This window comes from Coturnix japonica, chromosome 9, assembly GCF_054131305.1.
Source record: "Coturnix japonica strain WE chromosome 9, WE-NBRP24, whole genome shotgun sequence".
Taxonomy (NCBI): domain Eukaryota; kingdom Metazoa; phylum Chordata; class Aves; order Galliformes; family Phasianidae; genus Coturnix; species Coturnix japonica.
In genome coordinates this window covers 26,647,759-26,662,911 of record NC_140671.1, presented here as the reverse complement: position 1 = coordinate 26,662,911, position 15,153 = coordinate 26,647,759, and the positions used below count along the sequence as shown (strand labels likewise).

Below are 15,153 nucleotides of genomic sequence, written 5' to 3'. Positions count from 1 at the left end.
AACACTGAGCTAAGGAAGCTGACATATATAAATGGCATCAAGATCACAAGCTGCAGAGACCTTCACATTCACAGCAAGAGAATGATGCTGCATTGCCTAAGTGTAAAATGCTCCTTTCATTCCCAGCCAGAAAGGAGAACTATTTCTTCCCTCCTCCTCTTGGGAGAATGAAAACAGATCAGAACCTCAAACCAATCCTTGCACTGGCTGGAACTCAAAAGGTAGACTTGGGAGGGGTTGGAGGAAGATATAAAGGCTGGTGGTTGGAGACACAGAGCGGCACTGAACTGGAGTGACTCAAGGGGAGGAAGAATCAGAGACATCAAAACACGAAGATGAAACTTCTTTTTTGCCCTGGATTCTTCCTGCTGCTTATTGTCAGCCAGAAGCAGGCAATGGCCAAACCTACTTCCAGCTTGCAGGTAAGTGCTGCTCAATACAATGGAAAGAAATTGATGCTCTTTAGGATTTAGACACCTCAGATTACAATGCTTCTCCCACTGCCAGCTATAGAAGTAGGAGGCATTCAAAGAGAACATGACAGCAGAAATCTTGAAGTTAGGCAGGCAGAGATATTAAATGGAGGGAAACTGAAGGGGAAACTGGAGGGGAACTGAATTACTGGATTTAAATTTCTGATCAGTTGAGGAAACTGAAATGAAAATGTTTTTCCCACGGCGTCATTTCGGAGATATCAGATTTAGGGTCATTCTATGATTGAGTGAAGCAATAAACTTCTGGAGAAGAAGGAATTTGCCTAGAAGGGCTCCTTTCTATAGGCTTAGAGCAGTTACCTGCATGGTCCTCCCTCAAGCCTGTAGTTAAAGCTGAAAACTGAATTAATAGGTTGTGCCTACATAACTGTGAAGAGGATTTTCTCCTCTGTGTGGTGCAGTAATAAAGTCCCTGCTCCTGAGTTCCAGAGTAAATGAGCCTAGAATCCTTCATTTTTCTCCTCTCCTCCTCCAACCTTTCCTTTTCTATTTTCTCCCCCCTGCTCAGAGTCTGTCCATGCTGTTGGATGAGGAGCTGGAGCATCCCCTGGTCTCAGAAGAGAGGGATCGTGAGCAAGATGGCTCAATCCCAGTAGGTGCCTTTGATCAGGATGATGCTGAGTTCCAGTGGACCCGAAACACCAGAGATCACCCTGCGAGCACTTCCACTGCTGATAGTGCTGTCCAGAGGCTCCTCAGTGACCTCTTAGGTTTACCTCAGAGATACCAAAACAGAAGCAAAAAGGGTCTGTCCAGGAGCTGTTTTGGGGTTAAGTTGGACAGAATTGGATCAATGAGTGGACTGGGATGCTAACTGCTTACTATGGTAAGAGAAAATCATGGGCACATGGGTTTTGTTTATAACTCGTGTAAATATGCAGAACAGCTCATTTAATTAACATTTAAGAAAGGGTGCCTTGGAATAACTTTTGTCCTCCTATTGAAAACACAGTTAATTAACTTCACTGGCAGAATATATAACCAGCATATATATAACCAGTTATATATATAACTTAAAACCCATGAAAACCACAGCTCTGCCTTACCTGCTTTTCACAGATGCCAGATCAGGGAACCTTTCAGCAGTTCCTTAGGGATTCTTCTATCAGTCCAAACTTTGGGGATGAACTGGCCCTAGAACAGAAAGAAATCAGTCAATTTCCATGTGTGAAATCCTGTCCACATCTCTTTCTTTAACTTATTCCTCTGCTTTCTTGACAGGATTGACTTGGAGGATTCAAATCACCTGTTGGCTACCAGTGAGATATTCAGCCCTTATCTGACAATGTACTGAACAAATTGCATTCTACCTCTCCCTTAAATTACTTAGGGGAGACAGAATAGGACACACCATAACTGTATGCTTATTTGTATCAGTCATTATTTGTGAGCATCTACCAGAAGTGAAAAGTACAAAAACATTTGCACTGTTTATGTAATAAATGTATAAATGATCAGTTTTCATTATGTCATGGATAATAAACTTATTTTTTTTCCATAATTGGGTGAATTTGTTTCAATCCTTTGCTCACACGAATGACATGAATGCTACAAGCTCAGAAGAGCATATCATACAAGGGCTTAAGAGCTGCCTATCAGATACAAGAAAGCACAGAATTATTTGCTAATGGAGATAGTCTCTGCCCAGGCTACCAGCAGCTCCTCTCTGTATTCTCTTCTGATCTCTCACACATTTAATAAACCTTGCATATTTAGAAATCCAGTGTTAATTCTACCTGTCTATGGCTATTTCAGCCTTCAGGATCCTTATCTCCACAGACCACCAGTTAGGAGGTTATCAACTATGTGAAAGTGCCACAAACCCTGAGCAGGAACTGCAAAACACATCCTGCAAGCTGCCCTCGTTATCAGCCTCTATGAGGTCTTATGCTGTTTCCTACTTACTCTGCTTAAGTTGATTCGATAACAAATCAGCAGCAACAGTAAAAACACCCTAAACAGTCACTTGCTGGCAAGGAATGGTCTCACCACATCCACAGGCACTACTGAGCCTCTCAAACAATGGGATAACCCATGAAATGAATTCTTTGTGCTGCCTTTCCTAAGCAAAGCAACAAGTAATTGGAGTACTTCATCAGTCATGAAGAATTAGAGCAAGGACGGGAGGGTAACAGAATACCTCCATCTGTAAGCATCATTCAGTTTGTACTAGACATGTAAAGCATTTACTTAGTGCTATAGCTACAGCATGGCTAGTGTAAACAGCATTTCTAGATGGAGTCCTATTCATAGGCAAATCCTCCTGGAGTTCTACAGCCTGGTTGGACCACATACATAAAACTCTCCTTTCTGTAGCTTCCATCATACAAAGACCTCTATCCTGCACATTCATTGTTCTAAAATATCCTTCAGAAAGAGAACTTTATTTTCTCCCAGTACAGAGACTTACAGCAAGGCAGAGCAGACTCTCACTTGTAGAAACCCCACAAGAAGCTTCCAGCTCTCTTAAATATATTCCCTCTTGGGCATGCTAGCCCTAGCATGGCCCAGCTGCAACCAATATGGCAGCAAGGTGAATCCACACAGCCAGCTGCCATTATGGTGTCAAGCAATGAAGGGCAAGTATGTTGTGACAGCTGGTGCTATTGGGAAGGTGTAACCTCCTTCCTAACGATGCTGGGTCTGACAGCTTCCCTGCAGTAGCCCTAGGAGCAGGTAGGTATATTCTCATAGGCATGAGAGCTTCCTGATGTTGGAATTTCAATGCTCAGAACACTAAAAACTTAAAAATAAAGAAGGATAAGTGCTACCAGAATCTGTTTCCTAAACATCTTCAGTCTGTTTACAAACCCAGCTGCTCTACCTTGGAATTATTCGTGGATAAAATAACAGAGGTCTGAGGAGGTTGATGATTGAGCTGTCAGTTTGTCAACAGAATCCTACAGCAGATGAATAAGAAATTGATAAGAGCTTCAACTCCCCAGACACTGAGCCGTAACGTGCCGTCCTATCAGCTGGCATTTGAGGTGAACATTTTAAAAGCCACTTTTCATAAAGAAAGAACCATTTATTTCACATAAAAGGCCCCCATAATTAGATCCCTAGGACTGAAGCCAGATGTGTCTGTACTTCAGGCAATTTGCTGAGTTCTATTAGCATTTAAACAATCAAAGCTAACCTTTGAAGTTAGCATGCCAGTCAGGCAGGGGAAGCTCAGCTCTAGCTGTGTCACTTCCATCCCCACTAAGAAGCAGTGCATGAATTTACCAACCAGGGTTATAGAGTGAGACTGGGAAGAAAAGCCTGCAGTAAAATAACACCTATACACCATGAAACATACACATACCTTTCCCAAATGGCTCTTCTTTCAGGACAGGAGGTTCCGTTTGATGTGATGCTTTAACAAGTTGCCAACTGCTGGATGCAGAGAGAGTGGTCCTACACCACCTGATTTTGCTAGTTTGGTCCCAATCAAAGACAAATGATGTCAGCTGTAGGCAGGGAAGGGAATGTGAAAGCATAATGTATGTTGCAATACAGTACGTGGCAGTAGAAGTCCACAAAAGCTTAGTGTAAAACTCCTTGAACTCGGAAGAAAGGCATTATAGGATCATAGAATCATTAAGCTTGGAAAAGACCTCTCAGATCTAATCCAGCCGTTCACCTACTGTTAATAGTGCCACTAAACCACATTTCTAAGCACCACATCTTCATGTTTTTTGAACACTTTGGCTTTGCTGAGCTAAAGGGCAGACCCTGAGATCAAGCAGAAATCACTGCATTTCTACTGAAATCAAAGAGAATGATTCATCAATATCCAAGCAGACAAAGAGTGCAGGAAGCAGAGACTTGCTGTGTAATTGCTCAGATATCAGTGAATGAAAGGACTGTCTGCTGCTCTGCCCCTGTATTCTGAAAGGATCTAGCAGGATCATCTTGATGTGATCCTTGGTACAGAAGGGTGCAGCAAATGCATCACCTCCTCCCTCACAGAGATGGAGAGCAGAGGGGGGGAGGAAATCACCAGGAGTGGAAGAGGTGACCCGGGGCAGTTTTCTCCCTCTGAAGGAGGTGTTGCACTCAGGGAACCCCCCTCTCCTAGAGGGTCCAGTTGTAACCAGTTCCCTTATCAAGGCTGGGGGACAGAGCTCTGGCTCCTGTGGGGATCTGGAAGGAGGCAGCTGAGCTCCCTCTGGGCAGAGAGCGGGGATATAAGGAGAGGGTTCTGTGAGTAAAGTGAAAACACAGGGAGAGCTGGGGATAGAATAGAAAGAGAAATAGAGAGAGAAGGAGAGAGGATGCAGCTGCTGGCTCTTTGCGTCAGGACCTCGCTACTGCTGCTCTTTGTGCCTTGGGCTGGAGGTGAAAATGATGCAGAGCTGCAGTCCCTGCAGGTACTGGGGCTGGGAGTCCTGGGGACACGGGGATGAGAGCAGGGCTGCCCATCTGCTGCTGCCGCTTCTCACCTCTGCTTCCCTCTTCAGGAGCTCCTGGAGGCTTTGGAGCAGCTCCAGGAGGAGGAAGGGGCACCAGCCCTGGAAGACGAGCTGGGTGCTGGGGCTGAAGCTGATGGCTCTGAGTGGGATCTCCAAGGGTTAGAAAGCAGCCCAGCAGGTGCCCTGCTGCCAGCCCCCAGCCCTCCCCAACTGGATGAGGGGCAGAGCCAGTGGAGGAGCCTCCTCTCCTCCTACAGACGGAGGCAATTCTCTGGCTGCTTTGGGACTAGGATGGAGAGGATCGGCGCGCAGACGGGGCTGGGATGCAACCACTACAAAGCCCGTAGGTCCCGGGTCAGACCCCGAAGCTCCCTGTGAAGTGGAGGGGACAGGGGCAGCTGGCTCTGAGCAGATCCCCTCCCCCTCCAGCTCATTTCCCCTTATTTTTTTTCAGGTTTCTGGAGGAGAAGGAGAAGCTGAAGCCAAGACTGGCTCTCAAGCATTGGTCTTGTCCCTCTGCTGGACAGCCAGGCTCTCCTCGGTGCTTCTGGAGTTTGGGGTATATAGCAATAAACTTTTGTACAAAGCCTCTACTGCCTTTGGTATTTTCTTTGGTCTCAGGGTAGCACACAGATGCAGAAACCCTCCTCATTCCCCCACTCCCCTTGCCTTAAGGGCTTGGTCCTTGGCACTGGCCAGATCACCTTGCCAGGTCTGGAGGGCCATATGGCACCATTCTATGCCAGGGAATCACTCTGGTGACCCTCCTTGCAGTGCTGGAGAGGCACTGTTGGGCACCAGGGTCAATTCCAAGGCCCCTGGCAGGGAGCTGGGATGCCTCCAGCAAGCATTTCATTGCTGCTGGCTGTGAATCCTCCCAGTAAATGGGCAAAGGGCTTGGGGTTAATTCCAAGCAGTGTCCTACACATGCCCTGTCCCATGGGCTATGCCAAGTTTGGCACAGCGGGCTGCCACGGAGTGCCACTGAGGACACAAGAGCTGCATGGCTTTAAAAATACATTTGGCAGCATCCGAAGGGCAGCCAAGCCTTCAGGACCGGGGACAGACGCCAGAAGCCCGCAGCGAGGAAAGCAGCCCCTGCAGGGACACATTGCACATCATTACCTTTTATTCTTGGTTCCCAAACTGATGGTCTTGAGTCTACTCGCTGCTGCTGAGATCCCACCTGGAGCACTGCATAGGGTCCTCGGTACAGGAGAGATGTGGAGCTGTTGGAGTGTATCCAGAGGAGGGCCACAAAATGATCCCAGGGATGGAACACCACCCTGCCAATAGTGGTGGGACAGGGGAAATGGTTTCCAGCTAAAAGAGGGGAGATATAGGTTGGATATAAAGAAGAAGGGTGGTGAGGCAATGGCACACGTTGCCCAGAGTGGTGGAGGTGCCCCATCCCTGCAGACACCCAAGGTCAGGCTGGAGGGGCTCTGAGCACTGATGGAGCTGTGGGTGTCCCTGCTCAGTGCAGGGGTTGGACCTGATGGCCTTCAGGGTCCCTTCCAACTCAAACAACTCTATGATTCTATAACTCCTGCTCCTTACAGGATCCTCCTGAGATCCTCCTCAGCTCCTGTCCCATACTGTGGGAGACTGGAGCGGTGTGCCAATTTCCCACTCCTAAAACTGGCCACAGTACATATTTATAAGAACCTAGCAGGGTATTTACCATGCAAATGGTTAGCAAAGCATGGGGAATGCCTTGGTCTTGTCCCTCCACTGCTGGATCGTAAAGCCAAAAGTTCATCTTAGCCTTGCAAGGGTGATGATGCTGAGATACCCCAAGCAGACAAACAAGTGAGCTTAAAAGCTGAGTTCAATAATTTTACACTCCATTTGCTTTGGCAGAGCTGTCAGATGGATAACAGAGGGCAGAATCTGCAAACACGACAGCTAACGTGACTGCCAGTCAGTTCATCACATCCGTACGCTCTCATACATGCTATGTGAAATAGTACACAGGATCACCGACATTTGAACAATATTATAGAGGCTATAGGTGGGCCCTTAGATTTCATCTATCCGCTGTGGAATGTGGAAGAATGAAAGTGAACTAATTAGTAAAAGAAAGGAGTAGCTCTTGGTCCAGGTTACTGAAGTCAACCTTGGAATAATACATTGTTTTACACAGACAGGTCACTCAAAGCTAAATATTGCCCGAGTGTGACTGATACCGTGTTCCTTCTTTCTCAGAGCTGGGTTGGTGACCTGGGGTTTGCTTTACAGATGTGGCTGAGCTCTAATGCAAAACTGACATGGAGCAACAGAGGTTGTTTTTAGCACAGAGACAGCGCTAGAGAATATTTGGTGGGTGGGAGCAAAAGGAAAGGAAAAGAACAGTAACAGACCCTGATTACTTAAAACTGGACACTCGGTTTTAATGAATACCATTTATAATGTTGATAGTCATCCATTCTCAGCTTACAGAATGAAGATGAGTAAGAAAATACCTGCAATTAATGATCGAATTCTAAAGACACTGCGGCAAGGAGTGTCAATAACAAAGCTGCCAGGCTGGTAACTCTTTCTTTACCACAGTTTGAACAGGACTAAATATCAACAGCCTGGAACACAGAGTAATACAGAAATGAGTACTGCTTTATAATAGCCCATATGGGCTATACCAGGAAAAAAAAGCAGTATTTGGGCTCGACTTTGCAACCTTGAGAGTGCCCTTTCCCGTGTCATTTTGGTAGGCAGATCATGTGAACAGTGTGTCTGCATGTTTGTACACAAACACTGCTAAGACACAAGAAGATATTTCATTGTTCTATTCTTATTTAGAAGCTGTACCCTGGAGATTATTTCAAGAGCCACATTCCTACTAAAACTCAACCAATTATTACAAGGCTGACATAGGCAACCTTGTCACAGATCTGCTCGTTTCAATTTTGAGTATAAGGAATGTCAGGAAAATGCAGCACAAACAAAGTGCTTCAGGGTTTGAAATATGTAAAGAGTAGCTTTTATTAGTTGCACTAAAGATGATGCTGGAAGAAGCAGATCTGCATCACTGTAAGTTCTCATTTAAATTGAGGCAGTTTTCAGCTTAAGCTTGAAAACCTTCAGCTCTCAAAGAAACCACACAGAAATTATTCAAGAATCTGACCACCTCCTCTTTCAATATTATTAATGCAGGGTCAAACCTTAACACAAATGTTTAAGGAAATCCCACTGTTTAAATGTCTAGCTGTTAACAGTATAATAAGAGAGCTTTGCCGCGCTGTCGAAGTCATTTCCATAGGGCTGGAGGCACTCAATGTCCCCACAGCAGCCGTGAGGAGGTGTAGATTGGGTGCTTCTGTTGTTGGCAACATACAAACATAAAGTCTTAGCTGTGATCTCACCTCTGCAGCGATGGGGAAAGAGAAATGGCCCAAACCTGAGATTTTCATCACACTCCGTGGTATGCAGTGGCTACACGTATTCCTTATATAGAAGGAGAATGCACAAGGTTCTTTCGGCATCCTAAAAGTAGATTAATCTTCAGTCTTTGCTCTCCACCAAATACTCATCGGAAAAGCTTCTTGCTTTCCTTATAAATACTAATTTCCCTATGGAAATCTTCTAACTGAGCAGAGTTTAGAGCGGTTGTTTCCCACCTCTGTAAAATCTGACCATAGGGGTCTCTTGAAGGAAAATTGCTAAGAATTTCCAACTGGACTATGTAATCACAGCGCCTGGTATCAAGAGGAGGGGGAGTGACATGAAATCACTGACTTGTGACATACATTCCTCAGCAACAGCAGCTGCTGCCTAATGACAGCTAATAAAGGGAATCTTCCCTTGACAGAGCCGCATGCCTGCAGTGGGACTGGAATGCGCCCCAGATAAACCCCCTGATAACCCAGGAAGCAGAGATCACACCAAACCATATAAAAGACGAGCTTCGAAAGAGAGAGGACAGGAGAAAGAAGAGAGAGACCTGAAGAGCCAACTCGAAGAAACAGCTTGAACTTCCCATATTCCCAACGAACCCAGCGCCATGGACACTAAAGGCTCATTTTCCTGTGGTTTCCTCTTGCTGCTTCTCATCCAGCTGCAGCCCAGCAGAGCCAACCCCATCTACAACCTCAGCCCTGCCAAAGAACTGGCCAGCATGGAGGTGAGCGGAATCTTTGTTTTTACAGGGTTACACTTTCAGAGGGGGGCTTAGAAGTGCATGCAATGGTGTCTTTGCCTTTCTTTTGTATGGTCAGATAGCTACGTTAGAAATTGTATGTAGTGTTTAAAGTCTTGATTCTTCACAGGGCTTCAGAGAAGCTTTGTAGGGCAATACCCTCCAGTGCTGGGATCACCCAAGTTGCTGGGTGGCAATGGGAAACAGAATGTGAGATGTCTGCTCTGGGTTTTCCCCCTTCTCTTAATCAGTCGCCTCATTTTGGGTTTCTTAATGAATTAGAGCAATACCCCGGAGTAAAAACATAGCAATGCATCATGGTATCCCTACAAAAATAAATAGAAAACTTTCAAGTGGGTTTATCCCATTGAGTGGGATAGCGAGGACAGCCCTTCTGCTTTGGATTTGGGGATATGAGAGAATAGAGCTGCCTGCGGATGAAGAGGTAAAGCAGAGCTCTCAAAGTCTTGCACAACTACTTGTGCAAACCAAGAGGAACAGTGTGACCATGTAACTGAGACACAACTCACCCTGAAGCAAGACATAAGGTTCACTCCTCTCTAGCCTACTTCCAGAGATGGACAATCAGGTCCTTCTAAATGGATGAGATGTCCTTGAGCAGGTTCCCTGTTATTCAGAGCTTTAGAAATTATAGAGAATGATACTCAGAAGGTTAGATAGCAGACAACTTTTTCATATAGGTATTGTTATAGAGATGCATATTGCTTAAAAGAACAGAAATCCTGTAATCTCTAGGGTAGAGATTAGCAGAAAACACCAGGAGCTTCTCACAGTGATGCCTACTGCAATAATTAGAGGTTACAGGCAAGCAGATTACTTTAGTCAGAATAAGAAGAGAGAGATAACAGGAGATCAGCAGCAATGCAGGCAACTTCTGGGAACACGGGAGTCACTATGGGTTCAGAAGTACTCTGAAATCGTTTACTGTTGCTGGGTTGAGTGGTATCTCTTGTTTTGTTCCTGTGCCAAAAGCTCTTCTATCCATTCCAGTGAGACACACTTCTGTGGCAGACAGCTTCAGTCAGCTCCCAGCTACAGCTAGAGATAGGTGGAATTAATATAAACAGAGATTTAACACAGAGGACAGAGCTCAGGAAGCACCAGCATCTCTGGAATCCAACCTTAGAGACTCCTTAAAGGTGGCTGTAGAACCATAGACAAATTCAGAGTCTGATGAGTGGAAGAGCTAATAAATAAATGATCATGAAACCAGGAGTCTTATGAAATTAATCCTTCTCTCATAGGCTCTTCTGGAGAGGCTGGAGGATAAGTTCGCACTGATTGAAGCCCTGGAGTCCAATCCTGACCTGCAAGAGCCCCAAATCCAAGAGGAGATCCCACCAGAACCCATAGATGACAGCGATGAGCAGAAGGCTGAACCCAAACTAGCACCCAGCGCTCCTCTGTCCTACAGGAACCCCTTCCTCAAGAGACTGAGGGGGCTGCAGATGCCCAGGATGATGAGAGATTCTGGCTGCTTTGGCAGAAGAATCGATAGGATTGGCTCCCTGAGTGGAATGGGTTGCAATGGTGAGTCTGACTTAAGCCATTCTAGTGAATAGGATGGGCTGTATTTAGGTTTTTGCAGCAAGGGAGGAGCAAGATTTCATTTAAGTCTTTAATAATAAGAAACAGTTAAATGCTTTGAGTAAACTCTTTAAGAAAGGAGCTTGTTTTAGTCTAACCTTTAAGCTAATATTGGCTTTCCAAAATAAACTTCACGTCTATTGATTAGACGGATGAAAGCACTGCTGACAATGGTGGCAGATACTGAAAGATTTCAGTAACACTTAACGCTGCATGTTTGGTTTGCAGGTTCCAGGAAGAACTAGGAACACCTCCTGACCCGTGCTCTGAAGAACGCTTCACAGAACCTGTTCCTCCCAAGATGAAAGCCGGACTAAGCTTTCTAAACTCATCAACAGAAAGTTATTCCTATTTTTATTTATTTATTTATTTATTTATTTGATCTCTATCTCTACTCTTTTTCTTAATAACATTTCTAGCACCGTTGAGACCATCTTGAAATAAAACTAACACGTTAGATATCTATGCTGGACCTCTCTCCTGTCTGTTTGCATTAAAATTTCTTGTATTTTCCTAAAGTCAAAAGCCTACGTTTTATTGGTACTCTGGTACCCACAAGGCTGGATCTCACTTACACGAGACCAAGAAAGTATGAAGCTGGATAAAGAATGAGTTTTTCCCTAGAGGTTTCCTCTCCACACTAAGAAATTATAACAGATTAGAAGGAGGAAAAAGACAAAAGCTTGCACAACATTGGAAGACCCACAACATAGATGTAGTTTCAGTGATAAGAAAGTCCTTTTGCCGGTACACATTACTCAGCCAATGCAGCTGCCACTCCACTGCCACAAATCCCTCACGTAAGCAAAGTTTACAAGAAAAGAAGTAAAAATTATTGCAAAACTCCACGAGTTACAAGCTAGCTAGAGGGAGGAAAGGGAATTCATTGTATATGCTTTCTAGCACTGACCAAATAAAGGCTATAAGCATCAACAGAAAGATACGTCATTGACTGCGTCTTGTCTCACTCTGCATGTGGTTGAGCTGCTGATGCCCTGTGCTTCTTGATGCTCCTCAAAGGGCATGAATTCTATCGCAGTACTGAGGGCAAGAGGGATCACTTTAGTTATGAGAAGCTCGTGCATAACATTCCTTTCTGAGAACCACACAGTTCTGAACACGGCTAAGAGGAATTCTAGTCATTTAAACCTTGGTAGCTGGATTTTACACCTATGATCTGCAACTGTCCCAAGCCACACTTGCCAGGCACTACCCCACATCCTCCCCATAGGTCTATATTGCCAGAATTGTTCAGTTAGCATCCCAAGGATCCCATTGGGATCTACAGCATTAAACTCATACTCTACACAACTGCCCTGCGAGTGCACAAACCACTGGAAACTGGGTTACGGTGAGGATCTAATTAGGGTCTTGTTTCCAGTATCCATTACTGGAGCACCCAGGAAAGCTCATTCAAGAGCATAGCACCAGGATGGACTCAACTGGTGAAAGAGCACATACACCCATCAATGAAGTCTATCTGAAGAGGAATGATTCTTGGGACAGGCAAGGTGCCAGTGCTGTGCCAGTTGTTGACAATGGTTCTCAGAAACCATAGTTGTAGTGAACTTAGAGTGCTAACAACATGCTTGCATGCCTGATTTCCCACACACAGCTATAAAAGGAGGTAAAACCAATCCTCATACTCTTATAGTAAGAGCCTTTGCTGGAGCTGAATTGTACCCAGTCAAGCAAAACTTGCATGGATGCATCAAGGCTCTGCAAATTATCCCTCCCTGTCAGCTCCCCAGGGCATGAAACACTCAAGAGTTCAGTGGAACATGCTAAAAATGGCAAGAAGAGTTGGCACAGCCTGACCCAAAGCCAGGTGGGTCCAGTATTAAGAGCAAGCCAGTTCCCGGTGGAACAGGTCTGTATTGGCTTGCAGACAGCATGTTAATAGACCCTGCGGCCTGGGAGAACCTAATTGAGAGCTGGCAATCTAGGAAATACGCATCTCTGTGGCTAGAGTTTTAGTGCTACTCCCATAAACACACTGAGCTGTAAAACCTCCCCCAGGGAAATCATGCAGACAGGTCAGAATAGGACTGAGTGCAGGGAAAGGCACTTGGAAAAGTTGAATGAGAGAAACTCAGCGCTGATCGGCTCTATGTGCAACGAGCATCTTGCACAAGGAGAAGCAGAGGAGGAACAGCACTAGAAAAGAATAAGCAGCACCAGCCTGCTGTGAGAGCATGGAGCAAAGATTGATGTATTCCTACTGTCTTCACACCCATAGACACACGCCTTCTAAAGAAACTGCCCCTAAGGGAAGGCAAGGTTTGCACTAAGTACTGATAACAGTGTAGGAAATAGGCCAGTGGCCACACACCCAAACAAGCACTTTGGTTTTGCTCTAGCAGCTGTGCTATGAGTCAGACCTGAGACAAGGAATCAGTGTAGCTTATAATGGTAAACAGTTCAGAAACAGGATGCCTCGGGGACAAAGCTACGGCCGCAAAGCAAGAGCTGATGGCGGATCCAGATAACAGCGATTACATTACGAGCAGCTGTTCAGCACCGAGCACAGGACAGCTCTGCAACCCTGCCCTGCTCCACGCTGTTGGGCATCTCAGTGCAGTTGGTCTGGGGTCCTCACACTCAAACCTTTCGAGTGTGAAGCATCAACACGAGCAGTGTGTCCTGCAGCAGGTGTCCCAGTGCTATCATTCCCTGCCAGGTATAGTACCATTACATCCTCAGTGAGAGCTCAATCCTTCAACAGAGAGGAAGAACATAATGGGCTCCACTCTTTAAGTGCTATTCCAGCACAAGTAGGAAGAGTTGGGTCTCAAGATTACAGCCTCACAGTAAGGAGAAAGAAAAAACACAAATGAAACAAGGCAGGAAGAAACCTTAAGATCATAGAAAGGGGCTCTCACACCTCATTGCTGGCCATCTTGCTGCTGCTGTCTCAGTTTCTTTTTACTGATCACTTCTAATAAGCATCCCAGTCCTCTCCTCCTGTCATCCTACCTGAATAAAACAAAGGGAAGTGGTACAACTGATGTTCCTAACCTGAAGGGTTATGGGCACACCCACTCCCTTCCCAGCAGTACAACTCATTATGAACAAGAGGCTGTATCACACATTGATTCTGTTTTCCTCACAGCAGATTCTATCACCAAGTGATGATAGACTTCCAAAGAAAGCAGCAGCTTACAGCTGCAATCAGAATTCGGGGTCTTTTATGTGCAAAGGAAAGCATTTGTCAGACCTGCCCTTCCTACCTCCCAACTGATCTCTGAAAGAACCAGTAGAATCCTGCACAGAAGAAGAAGCAGAGTTGTGAGGAGAGGGAATTGATTTATTTATTCTTTAAGCCAAAGTACAGAGAAAGGCTTTCTACGTTGGGAATTGGGAAGAAACAAAAGAAAGATCAAATCAATGTGTACAGCTGGGCATCCCACAGAGATACTCTCAGGTATCAGCAACAAGGAGATGCTGGGTGAGTCAGCAAGGCTCTCAGTGCAGTCCTGCCTTCTCTGTTACAGCTGTGAGATCTTCAGAACAGCGTTGTTTTCTACGTCCACATACACAAGTGGATTCCAGCCTCCTGCTCCTACACTCAGACTTTTCTTTCCGTAGCTCTGAAACAGCCCAGAGAAAGGGATAACATTGATCATACAGCAACCTCTAAATCCCATTGAAACCGATGCCCCTCACTCCTGGGATGATGACTGGAGGCACCTTGCTGCCATCTTGATTGATTCCATTGATTCCAGCTGTGAAAGAACCCTTTTTACACGCTACAGTGGATGCTACAAAGGATGAATGCATCCCACCGTGTTGCTGAAACACACTTCAGCACCTGAGACAAGAAAAGCACCAAAAGCACCTTCACCCCTTCACTTCTGTTACATAGACAGGGATTGTAACACGTGGTTATATGAACCTATAAATCTCATTAAAAAGGAACTTAAATCTAAATATGAAGCTGGTTGCTTTTAGCATGATCTTATTGCATAGCTCTTCTCATAACCACCTCTATCACCCCTGATAAAACACACAACAACTACTGTTCTTCAAGCAAGAAACATTATTGCTTGTATTTAGTTCAAAAAGGCTGATATTACACCAAACTGATATGCTGTTCCTGAAAACATGACCAGAAATCTCTTCCTTGTGTGTGTAGTTAGGGGGAGAAAGTAGACAGATGAGTGGTAGCCTGTTACCTCCTTTATTTACTGCTATAAGGTGGCAGACAATGTGCATTGGTTTGGACAGCTGATGTCTCTCATTTCTTTCTGTGCTGCTGCATTTATGACAAAGGGTTGAGGCACTTTCCTCCCTATTATGCTGACTCTCCTTAACTCTGACTCCTTCCTAGGAAGGCATCTTAATTAAGAGGACTGTATCACTTACTTAGAGCCAACAGCAGCAGGGTCTGCTATGTCCTCCCAACAGATGTACACCACAGCAACCCAAAGAAGAATAAAATCAAGCATGGAAACTCCAGCCTCAAGGCATCAAACTGTTGGATCCAGATCCAGGTAGCTCATAGACAGCAACTACTCCA

At 45.2% G+C, this 15,153-nt stretch overlaps 3 protein-coding genes across 4 annotated transcripts; all 3 read left to right on the top strand.

Annotated features, from left to right (window-relative positions):
• The first annotated feature begins 278 nt into the window (after positions 1-278).
• LOC107323381 (C-type natriuretic peptide 1-like) lies at positions 279-1,995 on the top strand. The gene is made up of 3 exons (XM_085508921.1): positions 279-422; positions 1,003-1,320; positions 1,716-1,995. The coding sequence occupies exons 1-2, from the start codon at positions 336-338 to the stop codon at positions 1,306-1,308; spliced, it is 393 nt and encodes a 130-aa protein (XP_085365047.1). The 5' UTR covers positions 279-335; the 3' UTR covers positions 1,309-1,320; positions 1,716-1,995.
• Positions 1,996-4,388: 2,393 nt separating this feature from the next.
• LOC107323379 (natriuretic peptides B-like) lies at positions 4,389-5,480 on the top strand. Its single transcript, XM_015882373.3, has 3 exons — positions 4,389-4,849; positions 4,940-5,234; positions 5,346-5,480. The coding sequence occupies exons 1-3, from the start codon at positions 4,754-4,756 to the stop codon at positions 5,369-5,371; spliced, it is 417 nt and encodes a 138-aa protein (XP_015737859.2). The 5' UTR covers positions 4,389-4,753; the 3' UTR covers positions 5,372-5,480.
• A 3,331-nt stretch (positions 5,481-8,811) lies between these two features.
• On the top strand, positions 8,812-11,577 carry NPPA (natriuretic peptide A). 2 transcript variants are annotated; one of them, XM_015882371.2, is made up of 3 exons: positions 8,812-9,011; positions 10,292-10,577; positions 10,863-11,577. In XM_015882371.2, exons 1-3 carry the CDS (start codon positions 8,892-8,894, stop codon positions 10,877-10,879), a joined length of 423 nt encoding a protein of 140 aa, XP_015737857.2. In that variant the 5' UTR covers positions 8,812-8,891; the 3' UTR covers positions 10,880-11,577. The 2 variants fall into 2 exon arrangements, with proteins under 2 accessions (XP_015737857.2, XP_085365046.1); XM_085508920.1 differs by lacking the exon at positions 10,863-11,577 and having other exon boundaries at positions 10,292-10,624.
• Positions 11,578-15,153: the final 3,576 nt, after the last annotated feature.